Here is a 19,668-nt window from a genome sequence, read left to right as displayed (position 1 = left end):
CACTAAAAAACACATTTAAAACATTTAAAAAGTTAAAAAAAATGTTGGGTTACAATAAATCTAATAAAAATCACTATACAGTCTTAAAAAACCAAAATTACAATATTAAAGTCCAGATATTCTGTATCCTATTATACAAAAAAAGAATTAATATACTCTGACATACATCCATTTCAATATGTTTTCATCTTTTAAAAAAATATATTCCCAGTCCCGTTTTTCCAATAGGATAGGGCACTGATGATACTTAAAGATTACCTCCTACCGCCACCTTTTTAAAAAATAAAGGGGCTTTGATTCATATTGGAGATCTGGGGAAGGGAAAACTAAGGTGGTAAAATGAAAAAAGTCAAACTATTTCCACCACTCCCCCCAATTTTTTTCAGATGTTTAAAATGTGGTAAAATAAAGACTCAGAAGAAAAATTTTAGATATATTTAGATTTCATATTATATTCATTTAGAAAAAAATAGAAGAGCAAGGAAAACAATTAGATGGAAAAGAGAAAAAGATTCCAAGGTATCAAAGGAGAAGGGAGTAAGTTCCAAAGCATTATAGCCTTAGCTCATGGACCAAGAGACTATCAGCTTTGTGCATCTCAACGGTCAATTCTGATTAATCACAGTTTTAAGTTCTTTAACTGTTACTTAGACAACAAGATTTATTTCAAAATGGAATAGCAGGGGGAAAAATGGGGATAGCAGACATCCAGGGGGAGGAATTCTTGAGAGAATATTGTATTAATAACAAAAATAAAGTTCTCAGATCAAATATAGCTCAAGACCATATCCAATACTTGGTGATTAATTTACTCATCCCTTCCATAGAGAATTATCAATTATTTTTAAATGACACCTTATTTGTAAAAAATTATCTTGAATTAAAAATAGGATACATGGTAATCAATACTTCTGAAAGAGAAATGAGAGAATGGACACCAAAGAACATGACAATTCCAAAAAAGGTAGGTATGACTCACTGGACTGGAAAACAATCTTAATTTAAAAAGCTACTATATCAAGTACAAGGTAATTCTTCCTTTAATATTTCCTATCATAGAAGCAGATTATTTAGTGCATCAAAAGATTCTAGAAAAGGAGTTCCTTTCTAAGTCAAAAGAAAATTTCCTTATCCAAAACTTGATACTCCTCAGAAGTCAAGAGGTAAACGTACTTGGTACAAGAATGAGGTTGGTTCTGTCAAAACTGCACCTTTAGTGTTTTGTTCTAAAATACTATAGTCCCTGATATGAAAACGCAATCAAGTTAGGATTCACTGTTAACAAAGGCAGGGTACAGCACTCTAGGTATCTACACGCCTAAAAGAACAAAGACATGACACATAGCTCATTTTGTCTCACTCTGGTGGCCTTCCATTACCAAATATCCACTGGCTCCCTTCCATGACATCTGCTTAATAGCCATTTGAGTTCTCCTTGAATTCTAGAATGCCTAAACTCCAGATTCCCAGTGATTCTAGGTTTTAGCTCTACTGGACTCTTCCAGAGTCCTAAAGGGAGCAGCCAGTTATCATACATACTCTAAGCCTGGTAGTGAAGGTTATCCTTCATGAATGCCAGTCCTTTTACAGCAGGTGTCACTATGTAACCTTCATGGGTGGTGTGGGAAGAGTAACTGCGGGCCATCTAGAAGTTTACAATCCTGGGAGGGAAAACTGGAAAGTGATCTGCCTGAATCAAACATGAAAATATGCCATAAAGTTTCTTTTTTGAATTTTGACTTAATTAGGTCCACTTTCATTAGACAAAAATGGGAAGAAGTCCTTGGAATTTGAAACAATAACTATATTTGAATCAAGAACATATGAAATTATATTAAAAATGAAATGGTTCTGAAAAATGTCGTTCTAGTCCCCTCAGTGTCCTCGGTTTTCCATAGAAAGGAATGAAAAAGAATTCAGTAATTTTTTTATACATACTTCAAAGTTTCTCTTACATTTTTAAATTTCAAAGCAACACAGAAACCAATGGAACTTTGTGTAACTGATCAAAATTTGAAGAAATGATTCACATGTACACACCCCAGAATCCTGCACGATGGATACAGCATAATGTTAACTACTATACAATGTAAGCTACAAACAAAAGCTGAGAGCTAAATTGAAGAAGAGAGTCCTATAGGTGTCTGACTTAGTCATTTCTGCAGACATGGGTACCACATGAAAATGTGAACAAAAAAGAATAAACCAAGCTCCCAGGTCTCACTTTTGAGGGTGGGGTGACAATTCCAAGCATATATCTGGAACTGTAATCAAATGTCAGGATGAGTCATTCCACTCTTTAACATATTTTACTTACTCTGGTCAGCATAGTTTTTGGCCTTGAGTTCAAGTTGTCTTGTTTGAGATTCTAAAGATTCCACTCTGGTCTGTAAATCCTTTTTTTCCTGTTCTTGAGAGTCTTCAAATTCAATGAATTTCTAATAAAGAAGAAAAATACATTATTTTCATTAGATAAATGAAACATTTTTAACATTATAAACCCCTGTGTTTCTTGGTATCAAGAATCACAACTTGGCATTAACTACTCAAGAAGATCTCAGAATCATGAACTTAGGTTGATTTTTAGTTTCTCTATAAAAATTAAGGTTTACGGGACTTCTCTGGGGGTCCAGTGGTTGAGACTCCGTGCTTCCATTGCAGGGGACACGGGTTCGATCCCTGGTCAAGGGAACTAAGATCCCACATGCCACACAGCACGGCCAAAAAATTTTAAAAAAAAAAGTAATAATTAAGGTTTAAAATCTCCAAATATAGACGGGAAAAGATGACAAAATAATATTTATGAAAGTGTTTCCACTTCATTATAACAGGCATTCCAAAGAAAATACATAGAGATTGATTCAAGATGGTGGAGTAGAAGGACATGCTCTCACTCCCTCTCACAAGAACACCACAATCACAACTAACTGCTGAACAATCATCGACAGGAAGACACTGGAACTCACCAAAAACGATACCCCACATCCAAAGACAAAGGAGAAGCCACAATGAGATGGTAGGAGGGGCGCAATCACAGTAAAATCAAATCCCATAACTGCTGGGTGGGTGACACACAGACTGGAGAACACTTAGACCACAGAAGTCCACCCACTGGAGTGAAGGTTCTGAGCCCCACGTCAGGCTTCCCAACCTGGGGGTCCGGCAACGGGAGGAGGAATTCCTAGAGAAACAGACTTTGAAGCCTAGTGGGATCTGATTGCAGGACTTCGACAGGACTGGGGGAAACAGAGACTCCACTCTTGGAGGGCACACACAAAGTAGTGTGTGCATCGAGACCCAGGGGAAGGAGCAGTGACCCCAGGGGAGACTGAACCAGACCTACCTGGTAGTGTTGGAGGGGCTCCTGCAGAGGCGGGGGGTGGCTGTGTGTCACCGTGAGGACAAGGACACTGGCAGCAGAAGTTCTGGGAAGTACTTCTTGGCGTGAGCCCTCCCAGAGTCTGCCCTTAGCCCCACCAAAGAGCCCGGGTATGCTCCAGTGTTGGGTCGCCTCAGGCCAAACAACCAACAGGGAGGGAACCCAGCCCCACCCATCAGCAAACAAGTGGATTAAAGTTTTACTGAGCTCTGCCCATCAAAGCAACAGCCAGCTCTACCCACCACCACTCCCTCCCATCAGGAAACTTGCACAAGCCTCTTAGATAGCCTCATCCACTAGAGGGCAGACAGCAGAAGCAAGAAGAACTACAATCCTGCAGCCTGTGGAACAAAAACCACATTCACAGAAAGGTAGACAAGATGAAAAGGCAGAGGGCTATGTACCAGATGAAGGAACAAGATAAAACCCCAGAAAAACAACTAAATGAAGTGGAGATAGGCAACCTTCCAGAAAAAGAATTCAGAATAATGATAGTAAAGATGATCCAGGACCTTAGAAAATGAATGAAGGCAAAGATCGAGAAGATGCAAGAAATGTTTAACAAAGATCTAGAAGAATTAAAGAACAAACAAGCAGAGATGAACAACACAATAACTGAAATGAAAAATACACTAGAAGGAATCAATAGCAGAATAACTGAGGCAGAAGAACGGATAAGTGACCTGGAAGACAGAATGATGGAATTCACTGCTGCGGAACAGAATAAAGAAAAAAGAATGAAAAGAAATGAAGACAGCCTAAGAGACCTCTGGGACAACATTAAACGCAACAACATTCGCATTATAGGGGTCCCAGAAGGAGAAGAGAGAGAGAAAGGACCCAAGAAAATATTTGAAGAGATTATAGTCGAAAACTTCCCTAACATGGGAAAGGAAATAGCCACCCAGGAAATAGTCCAGGAAGTGCAGAGAGACCCATACAGGACAAACCCAAGGAGAAACACGTCGAGACACATAGTAATCAAATTGGCAAAAATTAAAGGCAAAGAAAAATTACTGAAACCAGCAAGGGAAAAACGACAAATAACATAAAGGGAACTCCCATAAGGTTAACAGCTGATTTCTCAGCAGAAACTCTACAAGCCAGAAGGGAGTGGCATGATATACTTAAAAGTGATGAAAGGGAAGAAACTACAACCAAGATTACTCTACCAGACAAGGATCTCATTCAGATTTGATGGAGAAATCAAAAGCTTTACAGACAAGCAAAAGCTAAGAGAATTCAGCACCACCAAACCAGCTCTACAACAAATGCTAAAGGAACTTCTCTAAGTGGGAAACACAGGAGAAGAAAAGGACCTACAAAAACAAACCCAGGGCTTCCCTGGTGGCGCAGTGGTTTAGAATCTGCCTGCCAATGCAGGGGACACGGGTTCGAGCCCTGGTCTGGGAAGATCCCACATGCCGCGGAGCAACTGGGCCCGTGAGCCACAATTACTGAGCCTGCGCGCCTGAAGCCTGTGCTCCGCAACAACAGAGGCCGCGATAGTGAGAGGCCTGCGCACCGCGATGAAGAGTGGCCCCCGCTTGCCACAACTAGAGAAAGCCCATGCACAGAAACGAAGACCCAACACAGCCATAAATAAATAAATAAATACATTAAAAAAAAAACCAAAACAATTAAGAAAATGGTAATAGGAACATACATATCGATAATTACCTTAAATGTGAATGGATTAAATGCTCCAACCAAAAGACACAAGCTGGCTGAATGGATACAAAAATAAGACCCATATATATGCTGTCTACAAGAGACCTATTTCAGACCTAGGGACACATTCAGACTGAAACTGAGGGGATGGAAAAAGATATTCCATGCAAATGGAAATAAAAAGAAAGCTGGAGTAGCAATACTCATATCAGATAAAATAGACTTTAAAATAAAGAATGTTACAAAAGACAAGGAAGGACACTACATAATGATCAAGGGATCAATCCAGGAAGAAGATATAACAATTATAAATATATATACACCCAACACAGGAGCACCTCAATATATAAGGCAACTGCTAACGACTCTAAAAGAGGAAATCGACAATAACACAGTAATAGTGGGGAACTTTTAACACCTCACTAACACCATTGGACAGATCACCCAAACAGAAAATTAATAAGGAAACACAAGCTTTAAATGACACAACAGACCAGATACATTTAATTGATATTTATAGGACATTCCATCCAAAAAGAGCAGATTACACTTTCTTCTCAAGTGTGCATGGGACATTCTCCGGGATAGATCATATCTTGGGTCACAAATCAATTCAAAAAAACTGAAATCATATCAAGCATCTTTTCTGACCACAACGCTATGAGATTAGAAATGAATTACAGGGAAAAAAACGTAAAAAACACAAACACATGGAGGCTAAACAATACGTTACTAAATAACCAAGAGATCACTGAAGAAATCAAAGACGAAATCGAAAAATACCTAGAGACAAATGACAATGAAAACATGATGATCCAAAACCTGTGGGATGCAGCAAAAGCAGTTCTAAGAGGGAAGTTTATGGCTATACAAGCCTACCTCATGAAACAAGAAACATCTCAAATAAACAATCTAATGTTATATCTAAAGGAACTAGAGAAAGAAGAACAAACAAAACCCAAAGTTAGAAGGAAAGAAATCATAAAGATCAGAGCAGATATAAATGAAATAGAAACAAAGAAAAGAACAGCAAAGATCAATAAAACTAAAAGCTGGTTCTTTGAGAAGATAAACAAACTTGATAAACCATTAGCCAGACTCAACAAGAAAAAGAGGGAGTGGACTCAAATCAATAAAATTAGAAATGAAAACGGAGAAGTTACAATGGACACCGCAGAAATACAAGCATCCTAAGAGACTACTACAAGCAACTCTATGCCAATAAAATAGACAACATGGAAGAAATGGACAAATTTTTAGAAAGGTATAACCTTCTGAGACTGAACCAACAAGAAACAGAAAATATGAACAGACCAATCACAAATAATGAAATTGAAACTGTGATTAAAAATCTTCCAAAAAAAAAAAATCTTCCAACAGGGCTTCCCTGGTGGTGCAGTGGTTGAGAGTCCGCCTGCCAATGCAGGGGACACGGGTTCGTGACCTGGTCCGGGAAGATCCCACATGCCACGGAGCGGCTGAGCCCGTGAGCCATGGCCGCTGAGCTTGCGCGTCTGGAGCCTGTGCTCCACAACGGGAGAGGCCACAACAGTGAGAGAGAGGCCCGCATACAGAAAAAAAAAAAAAAAATCTTCCAACAAACAAAAGCCCAGGACCAGATGGCTTCACAGGTGAATTCTATCAAACATTTAGAGAAGAGCTAACACCCATCCTTCTCAAACTCTTCCAAAAAATTGCAGAGGAAGGAAAACTTGCAAACTCATTTTATGAGGCCACCATCACCCTGATACCAAAACCAGACAAAGATACTACAAAATAAGAAAATTACAGACCAATATCACTGATGAATATAGATGCAAAAATTCTCAACAAAATACTAGCAAACAGAATCCAACAACACATTAAAAGGATCATACACCATGATCAAGTGGGATTTATCCCAGGGATGCAAGGATTCTTCAATATATGCAAATCAATGTGATACACCAAATTAACAAATTGAAGAATAAAAACCATATGATCATCTCAATAGATGCAGAAAAAGCTTTCGACAAAATTCAACACCTGTTTATGATAAAACCTCTCCAGAAAGTGGGCATAGAGGGAACCTACATCAACATAATACAGGCCATATATGACAAACCCACAGCAAACATCATTCTCAATGGTGAAAAACTGAAAGCATTTCCTCTAAAATCAGGAAAAAGAGAAGGATGTCCACTCTCACCACTATTATTCAACATAGTTTTGGAAGTCCTAGCCATGGCACTCAGAGAAGAAAAAGGAATAAAAGAAATACAAGTTGGAAAACTTGAAGTAAAACTGTCACTGTTTGCAGATGACATGATACTATACATAGAGAATCCTAAAGATGCCACCAGAAAACTACTAGAGCTAATCAATGAATTTGGTAAAGTTGCAGGATACAAAATTAATGCACAGGGCTTCCCTGGTGGCGCAGTGGTTGAGAGTCGCCTGCCGATGCAGGGGACACGGGTTCATGCCCCAGTCCAGGAGGATCCCACATGCCGCAGAGCGGCTGGGCCCGTGAGCCAAGGCCGCTGAGCCTGCGCGTCCGGAGCCTGTGCTCCACAACGGGAGAGGCCACAACAGTGAGAGGCCCACGTACCATAAAAAAAAAAATTAATGCACAGAAATCTTTTGCATTCCTATACACTAATGATGAAAAATCTGAAAGAGAACTTAAGGAAACACTCCCATTTACCGTTGCAACAAAAGAATAAAATACCTAGGAATAAACCTACCTAGGGAGACAAAAGACCTGTATGCAGAAAACTATAAAACACTGATAAAAGAAATTAAAGAGGATACCAACAGATGGAGAGATATATCATGTTCTCGGATTGGAAGAATCAATATTGTGAAAATGACTATACTACACAAAGCAATCTACAGATTCACTGCAATCCCTATCAAATTACCAATGGCATTTTTCACAAACTAGAACAAAAAATCTTAAAGTTTGTATGGAGACACAAAAGACCCCGAATAGCCAAAGCAGTCTTGAGGGAGAAAAACGGAGCTGGAGGAATCAGACTCCCTGACTTCAGACTATACTGCAAAGCTACAGTAATCAAGACAATATGGTACTGGCACAAAAACAGAAATATATATATCAATGGAACAGGATAGAAAGCCCAGAGATAAACCCATGCACCTATGGTCAACTAATCTATGACAAGGAGGCAAGCATATACAATGGAGAAAAGACAGTTTCTTCAATAAGTGGTGCTGGGAAAACTGGACAGCTACATGTAAAAGAATGAAATTAGAACACTCCCTAACACCATACACAAAAATAAACTCAAAATGGATTAGAGACCTAAATGTAAGACCGGACACTATAAAACTCTTAGAGGAAAACAAAGGAAGAACACTCTTTGACATAAATCACAGCAAGATCCTTTTTGACCCACCTCCTAGAGTAATGGAAATAAAAACAAAAACAAACAAATGGGACCTAATGAAACTTAAAAGCTTTTGCAAAGCAAAGGAAACTACAAACAAGATGAAAAGACAACCCTCAGAATGGGAGAAAATATTTGCAAACAAATCAACGGACAAAGGATTAATCTCCAAAACATACAAAGAGCTCATGCAGCTCAATATTAAAAAAACAAACAACCCAATCAAAAAAGGGGCAGAAGACCTAAAGAGACATTTCTCCAAAGAGGACATACAGATGGCCAAGAAGCACATGAAAAGATGCTAAACATTACTAATTATTAGAGAAATGCAAATCAAAACTACAGTGAGGTTATCACCTCACACCAGTTAGAATGGGCATCATCAGAAAATCTACAAACAAATGCTGGAGAGGGTGTGGAGAAAAGGGAACCCTGCTGCACTGTTGGTGGGAATGTAAATTGGTACAGCCACTATGGAGAACAGTATGGAGGTTCCTTAAAAAACTAAAAACAGAATTACCATATGACCCAGCAATCCCACTACTGGGCATATACCCAGAGAAAACCATAATTCAAAAAGACACATGCACCCCAATGTTCACTGCAGCACCATTTACAATAGCCAGGTCATAGAAGCAACCTAAATGCCATCGACAGACGAATGGATAAAGACGATGTGGTACATATATGCAATGGAATATTACTCAGCCATAAAAAGGAACGAAATTGGGTCATTTGTTGAGACGTGGATGGATCTAGAGACTGTCATACAGAGTGAAGTAAGTCAGAAAGAGAAAAACAAATATCATATATTAACACATATATGTGGAACCTAGAAAAATGGTACAGATGAACCGGTTTGCAGGGCAGAAATAGAGACACAGATATAGAGAACAAACGTATGGGCACCAAGCAGGGAAAGCAGCGGAGGGGTGGGGGAGTAGTGTGATGAATTGGGAGACTGGGATTGACATGTATACACTGAGGTGTATAAAATGGATGACTAATAAGAACCTGCTCTATAAAAAAAAAATTAAATTTTTAAAAAAGCGGAATTACTGTGTTAAAAAAATACATATACCTACTCCAAATATATAAATCCTTTAACTTAACTAGTATACTTACATATTCAGAGTTCAATACATAATTTTTTACATAATTTTGTATATAATATGTAAAAGAGAAAACTAAAGGATGGAATATCAATAAATATATTTAAACGATTATTTGATTAGTGAACAGTCTTCTAAATTACCTGAACCATGTGCTAGAAATATCTCCACCAGTCAAATTTAATTAAAATCATTCTCATCATGGAGAGATTATCAATAAATCTCAGTCTTCACCTTGTTTTTTAAATTGTTTTATCTGCATCACTTGACAACTGATCACTCGCTCCTCCTTAAAACTTTTTTTTCTCCCAGTTGGGTTTTTTCCTTGTTTTCCTTCCACTTTGCTGGCTGCTCCTTCTTGGTCTTTCTTTGTTCTTCCTCTTGTCCCCACCTTCTTAACACTGGCAAGCTCAGTCCCTGGACAACTCTTTCTCTTCATGGTTTATTCTTATTCCCTGTGATCTCATCCAGTTTCAAAACTTTAAATACTAAATGAATGCTGACAACCTCCAAATTTCTAGCCCAGCCTCTAGCCCAGACCTGAATTCCAGATTTGTAATGTCCAGTTGCCTTCTGGACAACTCCATCTGAATGTCTAATAAGAACCTTAAAATTAATATGTCAAAGCCTGCTCCTCCTGGTCTTACCTAGCTCATTAAGTTACTGTGGTCAGTTGCTCAGGCCCAAAATTCTACTCATTCTCTAATACGTGATATCCAATTCAACAGCAAATCTACCTTCAGATCTGACCACTTTTCATCATCTCCATCACCATCCTGGTCTGTGCCACCATTATCTATTGCCTGGATTAGGGCAGTAGCAATAGCCTCCTAACTGGCCTCCTTACTTCCACCCTTGTACCTCTACAATGCATTTTCCATACAGTAGTTAGGGTGACCCTTTTTAAAAATCAGATCAGTGTACTCTTCTGCTTGAAATCCTCTGATTGCTTGCATTCTCCCAAAGTCCTTACCAGAGACCCCCAGGATGAATACAATCTATCATCTTCTTACTTCTTTGACATCATCTTCTACTACTCTTCCCCCAGATATCCAAATGGCTTGCTCATCCTCACCTCCTTAACATCTTTGTTCAAATGTCACCTTTTTACTAAGACTTTTTTTGCCCATCATATTTAAAACTGCAATATGTACTCCCTACTTCCCTTCCTGCTTTTTTTCTCTATTGCACTTATCTTCATCTAACATACTATATACTTTAGTAATTTATCTTATTTATTATCTGCCTTGCCTCACTAGAATGTAGGTTCCATGAGGGCAGGGATTTGTTTTGCTTGCTGTTGTTATTCCCAGTGCAAAGAATGATGATGGCACACAGCAGGTGCTCAAATATTTGTTAAACAAATGAATACATAAATGAAAAAACTTTCACAGTAAAAAAACTAAAATCCATAGAGAAAACTGTATAATTCACAAATAAACTTAGATATCACTAAATACACTCTAGTTTTAATATGAAATTTGCTGTCTATTACCTACTTTATGTGTCCTAAAACTTTTCAGTCACTGTAGTGGACATTGTTTTTCGTCTTGTACACACTGTCTTCCTTTGAGGAACTTCTCCCCAGTTTCATGCGAAATCCATTCAGTCCATGCATTTCGATTCGTGAGGACTCCATCTCCCTACGGGTGGGCATATGACCTGAACCAGACTGATCAGAGTCCTCTCTGGGACATTTGCCAGTTTTTAGGAAGAATACAACCTCTCTTCCTCTGGAATCCCAAACTCTTAAGAATCTAGCAGGCTTAAGCTGCAGAGGGACATCCTTTTCAACAGGTGGAAGGAGCATGCCTGAAAACAAAGCCAATGTTAAAGGAAAACAACAAGGGGGGAAAACCCCTAATTAAAGATACCATTTGAGTTCCTAGATTCAATATTTCCTGAGGCTGGCATTTCCCAATTGTTTTATTTTTTCAGTGACATAAACCAATAAATTCTATTTTATATAAGCTTGAGTTGGTTTCTATCACAAGAAACTAAAAGCATCCTAATATATTCAGCTACTTTCCCTCAAGAACCATTTTATTTTCTCATTTTATTAGCCAATATTTTCCTAATCTTTGAAGCCTGAAACCTCCAACATCTGTAACACTGGTTCTTAATCATTTGGAGTTCCACAGACTGATTTGGGAATTTGATATATCCATGAACCATGTTTCCCCAGAAGAAATGCCCTCACCTAACTCAAATTCTACCTATTTTTCTCAGAGGCTCAGAGACCGTTTAAGCCCTTCCACAAACCCCACATTTAGCACCCCTGCCCTTTTCTGTGAAAATATTCCATATTTGTCATTGTTTATTTTTTGTAGAATATTAATCTAAAAATGATTACATAAAGAAGGAGTAAAGGTTATAGTAAATGTAAGAAAAGAGGTAAACTTGACAAATCATTCATTCACTCAAGAAATGACTACTTTAAAAAGGGGAGGGGTGGGATTCCCTGGCGGCCCAGTGGTTAAGACTCCACACTACCACTGTAGGGGGCGCGGGTTCGATCCCTGGTCGGAGAACTAAGATCTTGTATGCCACGTGGCGCAGCGGGAAAAAAAAAAAAGAAAGAAACAACTACTTACTTAAACTACTTACTATGTGCCAGGCACATGGAATATGACTGTGAGTATCATACTATCCCTGCCTTCCAAGGGTGTTCACTGGCTACAAATTGAATGCAGGCAGATGATACAAAGGTTACATTGAACAGAAAAGCAGCATTATGTAACAGGATGTTGCTGATGAAGTCTGAGTAAGTTATTTCAACATTTTACCTGGGGACAGAAGCAAAGACTAAGAATTAATAAGAAAATGTAATTATTTTTTTGCCTGCTTTGAAAATGATGCTCCCTTGGCTAACGGAACTGCCATATCTGGGCAAATAACCAGAAAGTCTTATTTCAGGCTTGTGTGCTATAGATAAAATGTTGTTTTAAGGAACATACAGCACCATAAAAAGAAACGAAATTGAGCTATTTGTAACGAGGTGGATGGACCTAGAGTCTGTCATACAGGGTGAAGTAAGTCAGAAAGAGAAAGACAAATACCGTATGCTAACACATATATATGGAATTTAAGGAAAAAAATGTCATGAAGAACCTAGGGGTAAGACAGGAATAAAGACACAGACCTACTAGAGAATGGACTTGAGGATATGGGGAGGGGGAAGGGTAAGCTGTGACAAAGTGAGAGAGTGGCATGGACGTATATACACTACCAAATGTAAAATAGATAGCTAGTGGGAAGCAGCCGCATAGCACAGGGAGATCAGCTCGGTGCTTTGTGACCACTTAGAGGGGTGGGATAGGGAGGGCAGGAGGGAGGGAGACACAAGAGGGAAGAGATATGGGAACATATGTATAACTGATTCACTTTGTTATAAAGCAGAAGCTAACACACCACTGTAAAGCAATTATACTCCAATAAAGATGTAAAAAAAAAAAAAAAAAAAAGAACATACAGCAGATGTTTACCAAGTAACACCTAAAATGCTGTGCTATTAAACTCCTAACAAAACTTTTACCCCTAACAGATTGGTGGTTGCCAGGGGCAGGGAGTGGAGGTAGGGGATATGGGTGAAGGTGATCAAAGGGTACAAACTTCCACTTACAAGTCCTGGTGATATAATGCACAGCATGGTTACTATAGTTAAAAATACTACTGTATTGTATATTTGAAGGTTGCTAAGAGTCGATTTTTTTTTAAGTTCTCACCACACACACAAAAAGTATGTGAAGTGATGGCAATGTGTTAACTAACTTTTTGTGGTAATCATTTTGCAACATATACCTTTACCAAATCATTACGTTGTACACTTTAAACTTACACCATATGTCAATTATTTCTCCATAAAGCTAGTAAAAAATCCAACTTTACCACTATCCCGCCTTTTCAGAACTCCTTTCTGAATGACAGAAGAAATATCGTCACAGACACACAGCTTCATTTCTTAGCGACCCAGTTTGGCTGCACAAGGGCATGAATAATCCAAAACTATTTAGCAGTCACTATTATATGCTTACTCTTCAAGCCGACCTACACCTAGATGGTTCAAGCTTCCGCTTTTTTCACATTTTATTACTTAAAGTAAATATCACTTTAAGTAAACAGAGCAAAAAGAAGAGAGATTTTTTTTTCCCCCCAAAATGATGTGACCATTTTTTGGACCGGCAGGGTTATTTAACTTCAAATGGAAATCTCTTGTTTCTGCAGTTTCCCTTCACAGGAAATGACTGGAAATAATGAAAATATTCCAAAGCAAATACATAATCCCAGGCCTCTCCTTCAAGCAAATTAAAACAGATAAACTTAGAGACTTCAAAATGAACTGTTTCTCTCAAGGGTATATGTTTTTTCCTTTCTTATTCTAAACAGTGGATCTTAAGCTTTTTGGAATCATGAACTGCTTTGAGAATCTTATGAATATAGACCTTTCCCCAAGAAAATAAATATATGAAGCAGGGAATTCCCTGGTGGTCCAGTGGTTAAGAATCTGCCTTCCAGTGCAAGGGACGCAGGTTCGATCCCTGGTCAGGGAACTAAGATCCCACATGCCTCGGGGCAACTAAGCCCGTGTGCTGCAACGAAGATCCTCACAGCCAAAAATAAATAAATAAATGTGAAGAATTACAAAGTATTAAAAAATATATATGAAGCAAACTAGTCATTCAATTTCAGTGCATCTTCAAGCTCTATAAGAAATCAAGAATGATTTTCCCCATTTATAAAAATTATGTTAATTGTTGATTTTTAAAAATAAGTTTTTAAATTTCTCTCTTGAAAAATCCCATTTTGTTTGTTTATTTGGAGGAGGTGGGCTGCACCACGCAGCTTGCAGGATCTCAGTTCCCCCACCAGGGATTGAACCCGGGCCACGGCAGTGGAAGTGCTGAATCCTAACCACTAGACCACCAGGGAACTCCAGAAAATCCCAATTTTAAATGTGCATTAAATCTTGTTTGGAAATGTACAGCTGCCGCCTTCATTTAAAATGCTAATCACTATTGCACAACAAAAATAAATATGCCTCAGTTCTGATAAGGTATGTTAATAGATCACGCAGGGCACTGAAAGCCTGGTAGGATAAACACTTATTTAAAAAATATTTATTTATTTACTTTATTTATTTATTTTTATTTTTGGCTGCGTCGGGTCTTCATTGCAGCATGCAGGGCAGGATGTTTTAGTTGCAGCGCACAGGCTCTTCATTGCAGCACGAGGGCTTCTCTCTAGTTGTGGCGCTCAGGTTTTCTTCTCTAGTTGTGGCACGTGGGCTCTGTAGTTTGTGGCACTCGGGCTCAGTAGTTGTGGCGCGCAGGCCCAGCTGCCCCGCGGCATGTGGGATCTTAGTTCCCCGACCAGGGATCGAACCCGCTTCCCCCGCACCATAAGGCAGATTCTTCACCACTGGACCACCAGGGAAGTCCTGATAAACACTTCTTAACAGCCTTCAAAGAGTAATCAAGAAAAAGTAACAAATGATTGAAATTATCTAAACTGTCATCCAAGAGACATATCTGTCAAACAGGCTAGTTTTTAGCGACTGTTTTGTGAAACATCCCTGATAACACAGATAACCTTGGGAAGAGACGTTGCTATAGGGTAGGGTAACTCAAAAACACAATACTGATAATAAGTACAAAAAACTTCAGAAGATGACCTGGTTCTATATGGCACTTCCCAATAATGTGAAAGTGAGAAACATAAAAATTTAAGAAAAAAGAAAAAAAAATTTAAGAAAAAGAAAATTGGAATCGAAATAGAGAAGGTGCCATGAAAGTCAATCACCTGCTAAAATAAGACTGTTAGCAGAAAAAGGTTTAGATTCCTGGTCCTAATAGGAGTCCTTTTTCCTGGGTGTGGGTTAGAGGTAGAGCATAAGGGAGGTAATGAGAACTGTTCCTTTTTTCTATTCCTAACCTTCTCATACTATAGTGAAAATAATCAGGCAGTAGCTGGCATGGATTACACTAAGTAGAAAGTTCTCCAACAAGCCTTTCTACTTCTCTTCTACATTCAGAGATCCTAGGCGGGCTAGTTAGCATATGTGAGTACTGCTGAACCTCTTTGTAACTTTGTAGACTACAAACACGTCTGACTCTTGTTTTAAAGTCTTAACTTACTTCAAAAGACATGTCTGCTTTCTACTCCTGTATTTTCAACTTAACACACAAACTGAGATAATATAAAAATAGGAACATAGCCCATTCTGTCACTTTCTAGTCAAAGAAAAATTGTTGTCACAATTAAATAAAACCACACACTTATTTACAATGACTGTTCTCCAGATGCCGGCAGAAATACAGAATAGGCAGTGAGGTAGTACAAAGATACTTATTACAAACTACTCGGTAATGACATTCATAAGATTTACTCCTAACTTAAATAACATATTAACTAAAAATTCTTTATCCACCCAACCAGTCCAAGCACTTACTTCATGACAGCCACCAAAGAAACACAGTAAACAGTTATCAACATAACATGCTAAGTACTACAATGGAAGCAAGTATAAGGGGCAATAGAAACATAGAGGAATAAGCAACTGAATCTGTTTTAAAAAAAAGAGAAGCCCTTTCAGCTGACTTTAAAAGAAACAGTTTATCTAACAAAGTGGGGTAAAGACACTCCAGGCAGAGGTAACAGCACATGCAAAGGCATAGAGGCATAAAGATCGGCATGTCCAGCATGTCCAGGGAGATAAAATTTGGGATTGGAATTTCAGTAAATGACGTAATGGGTAAACCATTAGCCAAAGAATATGTTGGGGAATCTCTCCTCTGACTCACAAAGGGAATAAGTGGGCAAATAAGGTTCCTTTTATCCATCTACCCTTTCAACACACAACTTGAGTATTCTAAGGTGCTGAGAATGTAGTAGATTGCAAAACAGATCTACTCCCTATGCTCCATTGCTTGAAATTTGGCAGAAGAAAACAGACATTAAATATGTGTAACTGATGGGAATTCCCTGGTGGTCTAAGTGGTTAGGACTCAGCACTTTCACTGCAGGGGGCCCGGGCTCCATCCCTGGTTAGGGAACTAAGATCCCTCAAGCTGTGTGATACAGCCAAAAAAAAATAAAAAAAAAAAAGTAACTGACGAAAGACTGATTTGTGAAGGTAAGTTAACACAAAAGTTGCCGCTGAGGTTAATGCTGATGAGGCATGGCTGGTATTTCTGTTACTTTTTTTGCAGCAGCAGCAGCAGCAGTCATAGTTTATTTGGTAAATAAATCAAATTAGTACACTGTACTATATTACATGCTTCACAATACAGAGAATCGTGTCTTTTTCATAGAGTTAAAAGTTGAAAACTGCAAAACACTTTTTTTTTTTTTTTTTTTTTGCGGTACGCGGGCCTCTCACTGTTGCGGCCTCTCCCGTTGCGGAGCACAGGCTCCGGACGCGCAGGCTCAGCGGCCATGGCTCACGGGCCCAGCCGCTCCGCGGCATGTGGAATCTTCCCGGACCGGGGCACAAACCCGTGTCCCCTGCATCGGCAGGCGGACTCCCAACCACTGCGCCACCAGGGAAGCCCAAAACACTTTTTTAACCGTTTGTTTTTATTTTCAGAGAGACAATTTTTTTTTTTTTGGAGTATGTTGATTTACAATGTCGTGTTAGTTTCAGGTGTACAGCAAAGTGAATCAGTAATACATATACATATATTCCACTCTTTTTTTAGATTATTTTTCCATATAGGCCATTACAGAGTATTGAGTAGAGTCTGTTACTTTCTAAATGACATCAACATGGGATAACAACACAACCTTGGCTTACAAGTCAGTCTCAGGCTCAGGCTTATATATGATGTGATACTTGCCAAGACTTCCTGAAATGAGGAGTTAACATTTCAAACTATGAATACAAAATGAGACTTTAAAAAATCATAGTTCAAGTTTATACACAATGCAACCACACTGTAATCACATGACACAAGAAATAGTACAAGATATCAGAAAAGTTATACATATAATGGGAAACTAACTTGATATGACTCAAGGAAGACATTCCCGAGACATTGAAACTGAGACCTGAAGCCTAAAAAAAAAAGTTTATAAAGTAAAGAGCAAAAAGTTCATCAAGCTGAAAGAAACCAAGGAAGTCCAGAATGGCCAAGCTTAGACATCTGGGAGAAAGAATGGCCTGAGATGAGGATGGAACGTAGATAAAGAACAAATCATATAGGGCCTTACAGGATACTGGATCACATTAAGGATGTCTAAATCCACTCATACCTTGAAAAGCTCAGTCTGTGAGGATACGGAGAATGGGCTGTGCTGAGAAGGGAACAAAAGTATCTGAAGGGAGACCAAAGGTTACCACAGTAATGAGAGATGATTACGTGCAGTAGCAGTGAGAATGGAGAGATGAGGAAGAATTCAAGATATTCTGGAGGTAAATAAACAGGATTGGTGACTGAATGAATGTAAAGGAGAAGAGAGAAGGAAAGCTCAGGAAAAAGTCTAGCTTTCTGATTTGGCCAATGGTGAGGATGGTGGTATCGCTTATCTAGGATAAACAGATGCAGGAGAGGTATGGGTAATATAATAGAACTGATTTTTACTATCAAGGTGAGCTACCGGTGAGGTATTCAAGTGCACCATATGGAATATTTATTTGTAAAGGTATCTCATTATTAGGAGTGTAACTGGTACAACCCACGCGGAAGTTAGCAACGTGGATCGAAGTCCTTAAAGAATGTATGAAAAGAGTGTTACTTTTATCATACTTTAAGAGCTTTGATATATAACGTTATATATAGTGTGATCCTACATTTACAAACTGGAGGAAGAGTAGATAGGCAAAATAAAAGCTTTGGAGGCATGTATTAAAATGGCTGTTTAGCAGTGGTGGGATTTAGGATGGCTTTATCTTTCTTTAACAGCCTTATTCTTAAGTAATGTAGGGTCTTCCCTGGCAGTCCAGTGGTTAAGGCTCTATGCTTTCACTGCGGAGGGTGCGGGTTCAACCCCTGGTCAGGGAGCTATGGTCCTGCATGCCACGCATCGCAGCCAAAAAAGAAAACAAAAAAAACCCCAGTATTTTTAGGCAAAGTAATTAGGATTTTGGAGGCTCTACCCTAGCCAGAGACATTTTAAAGAAGAAAAAAAAAAGTGAATGAATGCTCATAAGAAGCCTATAAACATTCATATTGATTTAATGTGACAACTTCTGCCAGAGGCATAACTTTATAAAGATCGTCACCCTCCACTACATTTGGCAAATGGTGGAGGCAGGGCAATATCAAAATCAAGGCAAGTGAGGGGCAGTTTTTCAAATTATAAAACCGTCCTACCCCTGGAGAATTCTGGTTACTCCCTCCAAGCACAGGAGAGTTTGTTAGATCCCTCAGATATGCTGGTGTAGAGTACACATCACCCCCCAACCCCTCTGTCTGTCTGTCTCTCTCCCTCTCTCAGTTTCTCTCTCACGCTTTTTAAAAAAAGTGTTGGGAGTGGGATAAGAGCCTGTGAATGGGCTTTTTTAGCATGTGTTATAAATACATCTTCACTGGATACCCTTTCTCCTCTCAATAACTAATTAGCCAGAAACAAATGTAACTCCAGACAGAACTCTCCTGGGAGCAACTAGATACTGTTTAAAAGAAAAGAAAACAAAAAAAGGCAGTAGACAATACACACTCATGTCAGGATCTAAAAAGAACAAGCAAAATGGTTTCAAGTCCAGATGGCTTATAGGGGCTGTTTTGCCCTACTGTTCTGGAGAAAAACAAATACTTTGAAAAGGCAAGCTCCCTAAATTAAAAAAAAAGAAAAAAAAGAAAAAAAAATCCCTAGAAACTGTTGTTTATTGGAGAAAGATGTCAAGAGACAAAAAACAAAAACAAACAAAAACGCATAACCTTTAAAATAGCAACTTTGAATACAGTAGTTCTCTAAAAAATACCGCTAAATAAAAGGCTGACTTACTGCTCAGAATCCACCCAGATATTATCCACCCCCCATTTACTCTGCAGAGTGGAGGAAGGAAAATATTTCCATTATTTTAAATAATCATTGCTATCAGTTAAGTTCAGTTAAATGAAATTGTTTTTCAATATAGTATCTTTTAAGAAATAAGAGGATAAACCATATTATTAAA

The 19,668-nt window shown here is 38.6% G+C and overlaps 1 protein-coding gene across 7 annotated transcripts in view; it reads right to left on the bottom strand.

Annotated features, from left to right (window-relative positions):
• The window catches only part of SPAG9 (sperm associated antigen 9), a 143,573-nt gene that overhangs the window by 93,914 nt on the left and 29,991 nt on the right, over window positions 1-19,668 (bottom strand). For all 7 annotated transcript variants that reach the window (XM_060135508.1, XM_060135509.1, XM_060135511.1 and 4 more), the window contains exon 2: window positions 2,318-2,438. In XM_060135508.1, coding sequence (XP_059991491.1) covers window positions 2,318-2,438 — 121 coding nt within the window. The remainder of the gene's footprint in view (window positions 1-2,317; window positions 2,439-19,668) is intronic.

Source organism: Lagenorhynchus albirostris, chromosome 20 (genome assembly GCF_949774975.1).
Source record: "Lagenorhynchus albirostris chromosome 20, mLagAlb1.1, whole genome shotgun sequence".
NCBI lineage: Eukaryota > Metazoa > Chordata > Mammalia > Artiodactyla > Delphinidae > Lagenorhynchus > Lagenorhynchus albirostris.
Note: the sequence above shows the minus strand (reverse complement) of the source record. Positions and strands in the feature narration are given on the sequence as shown.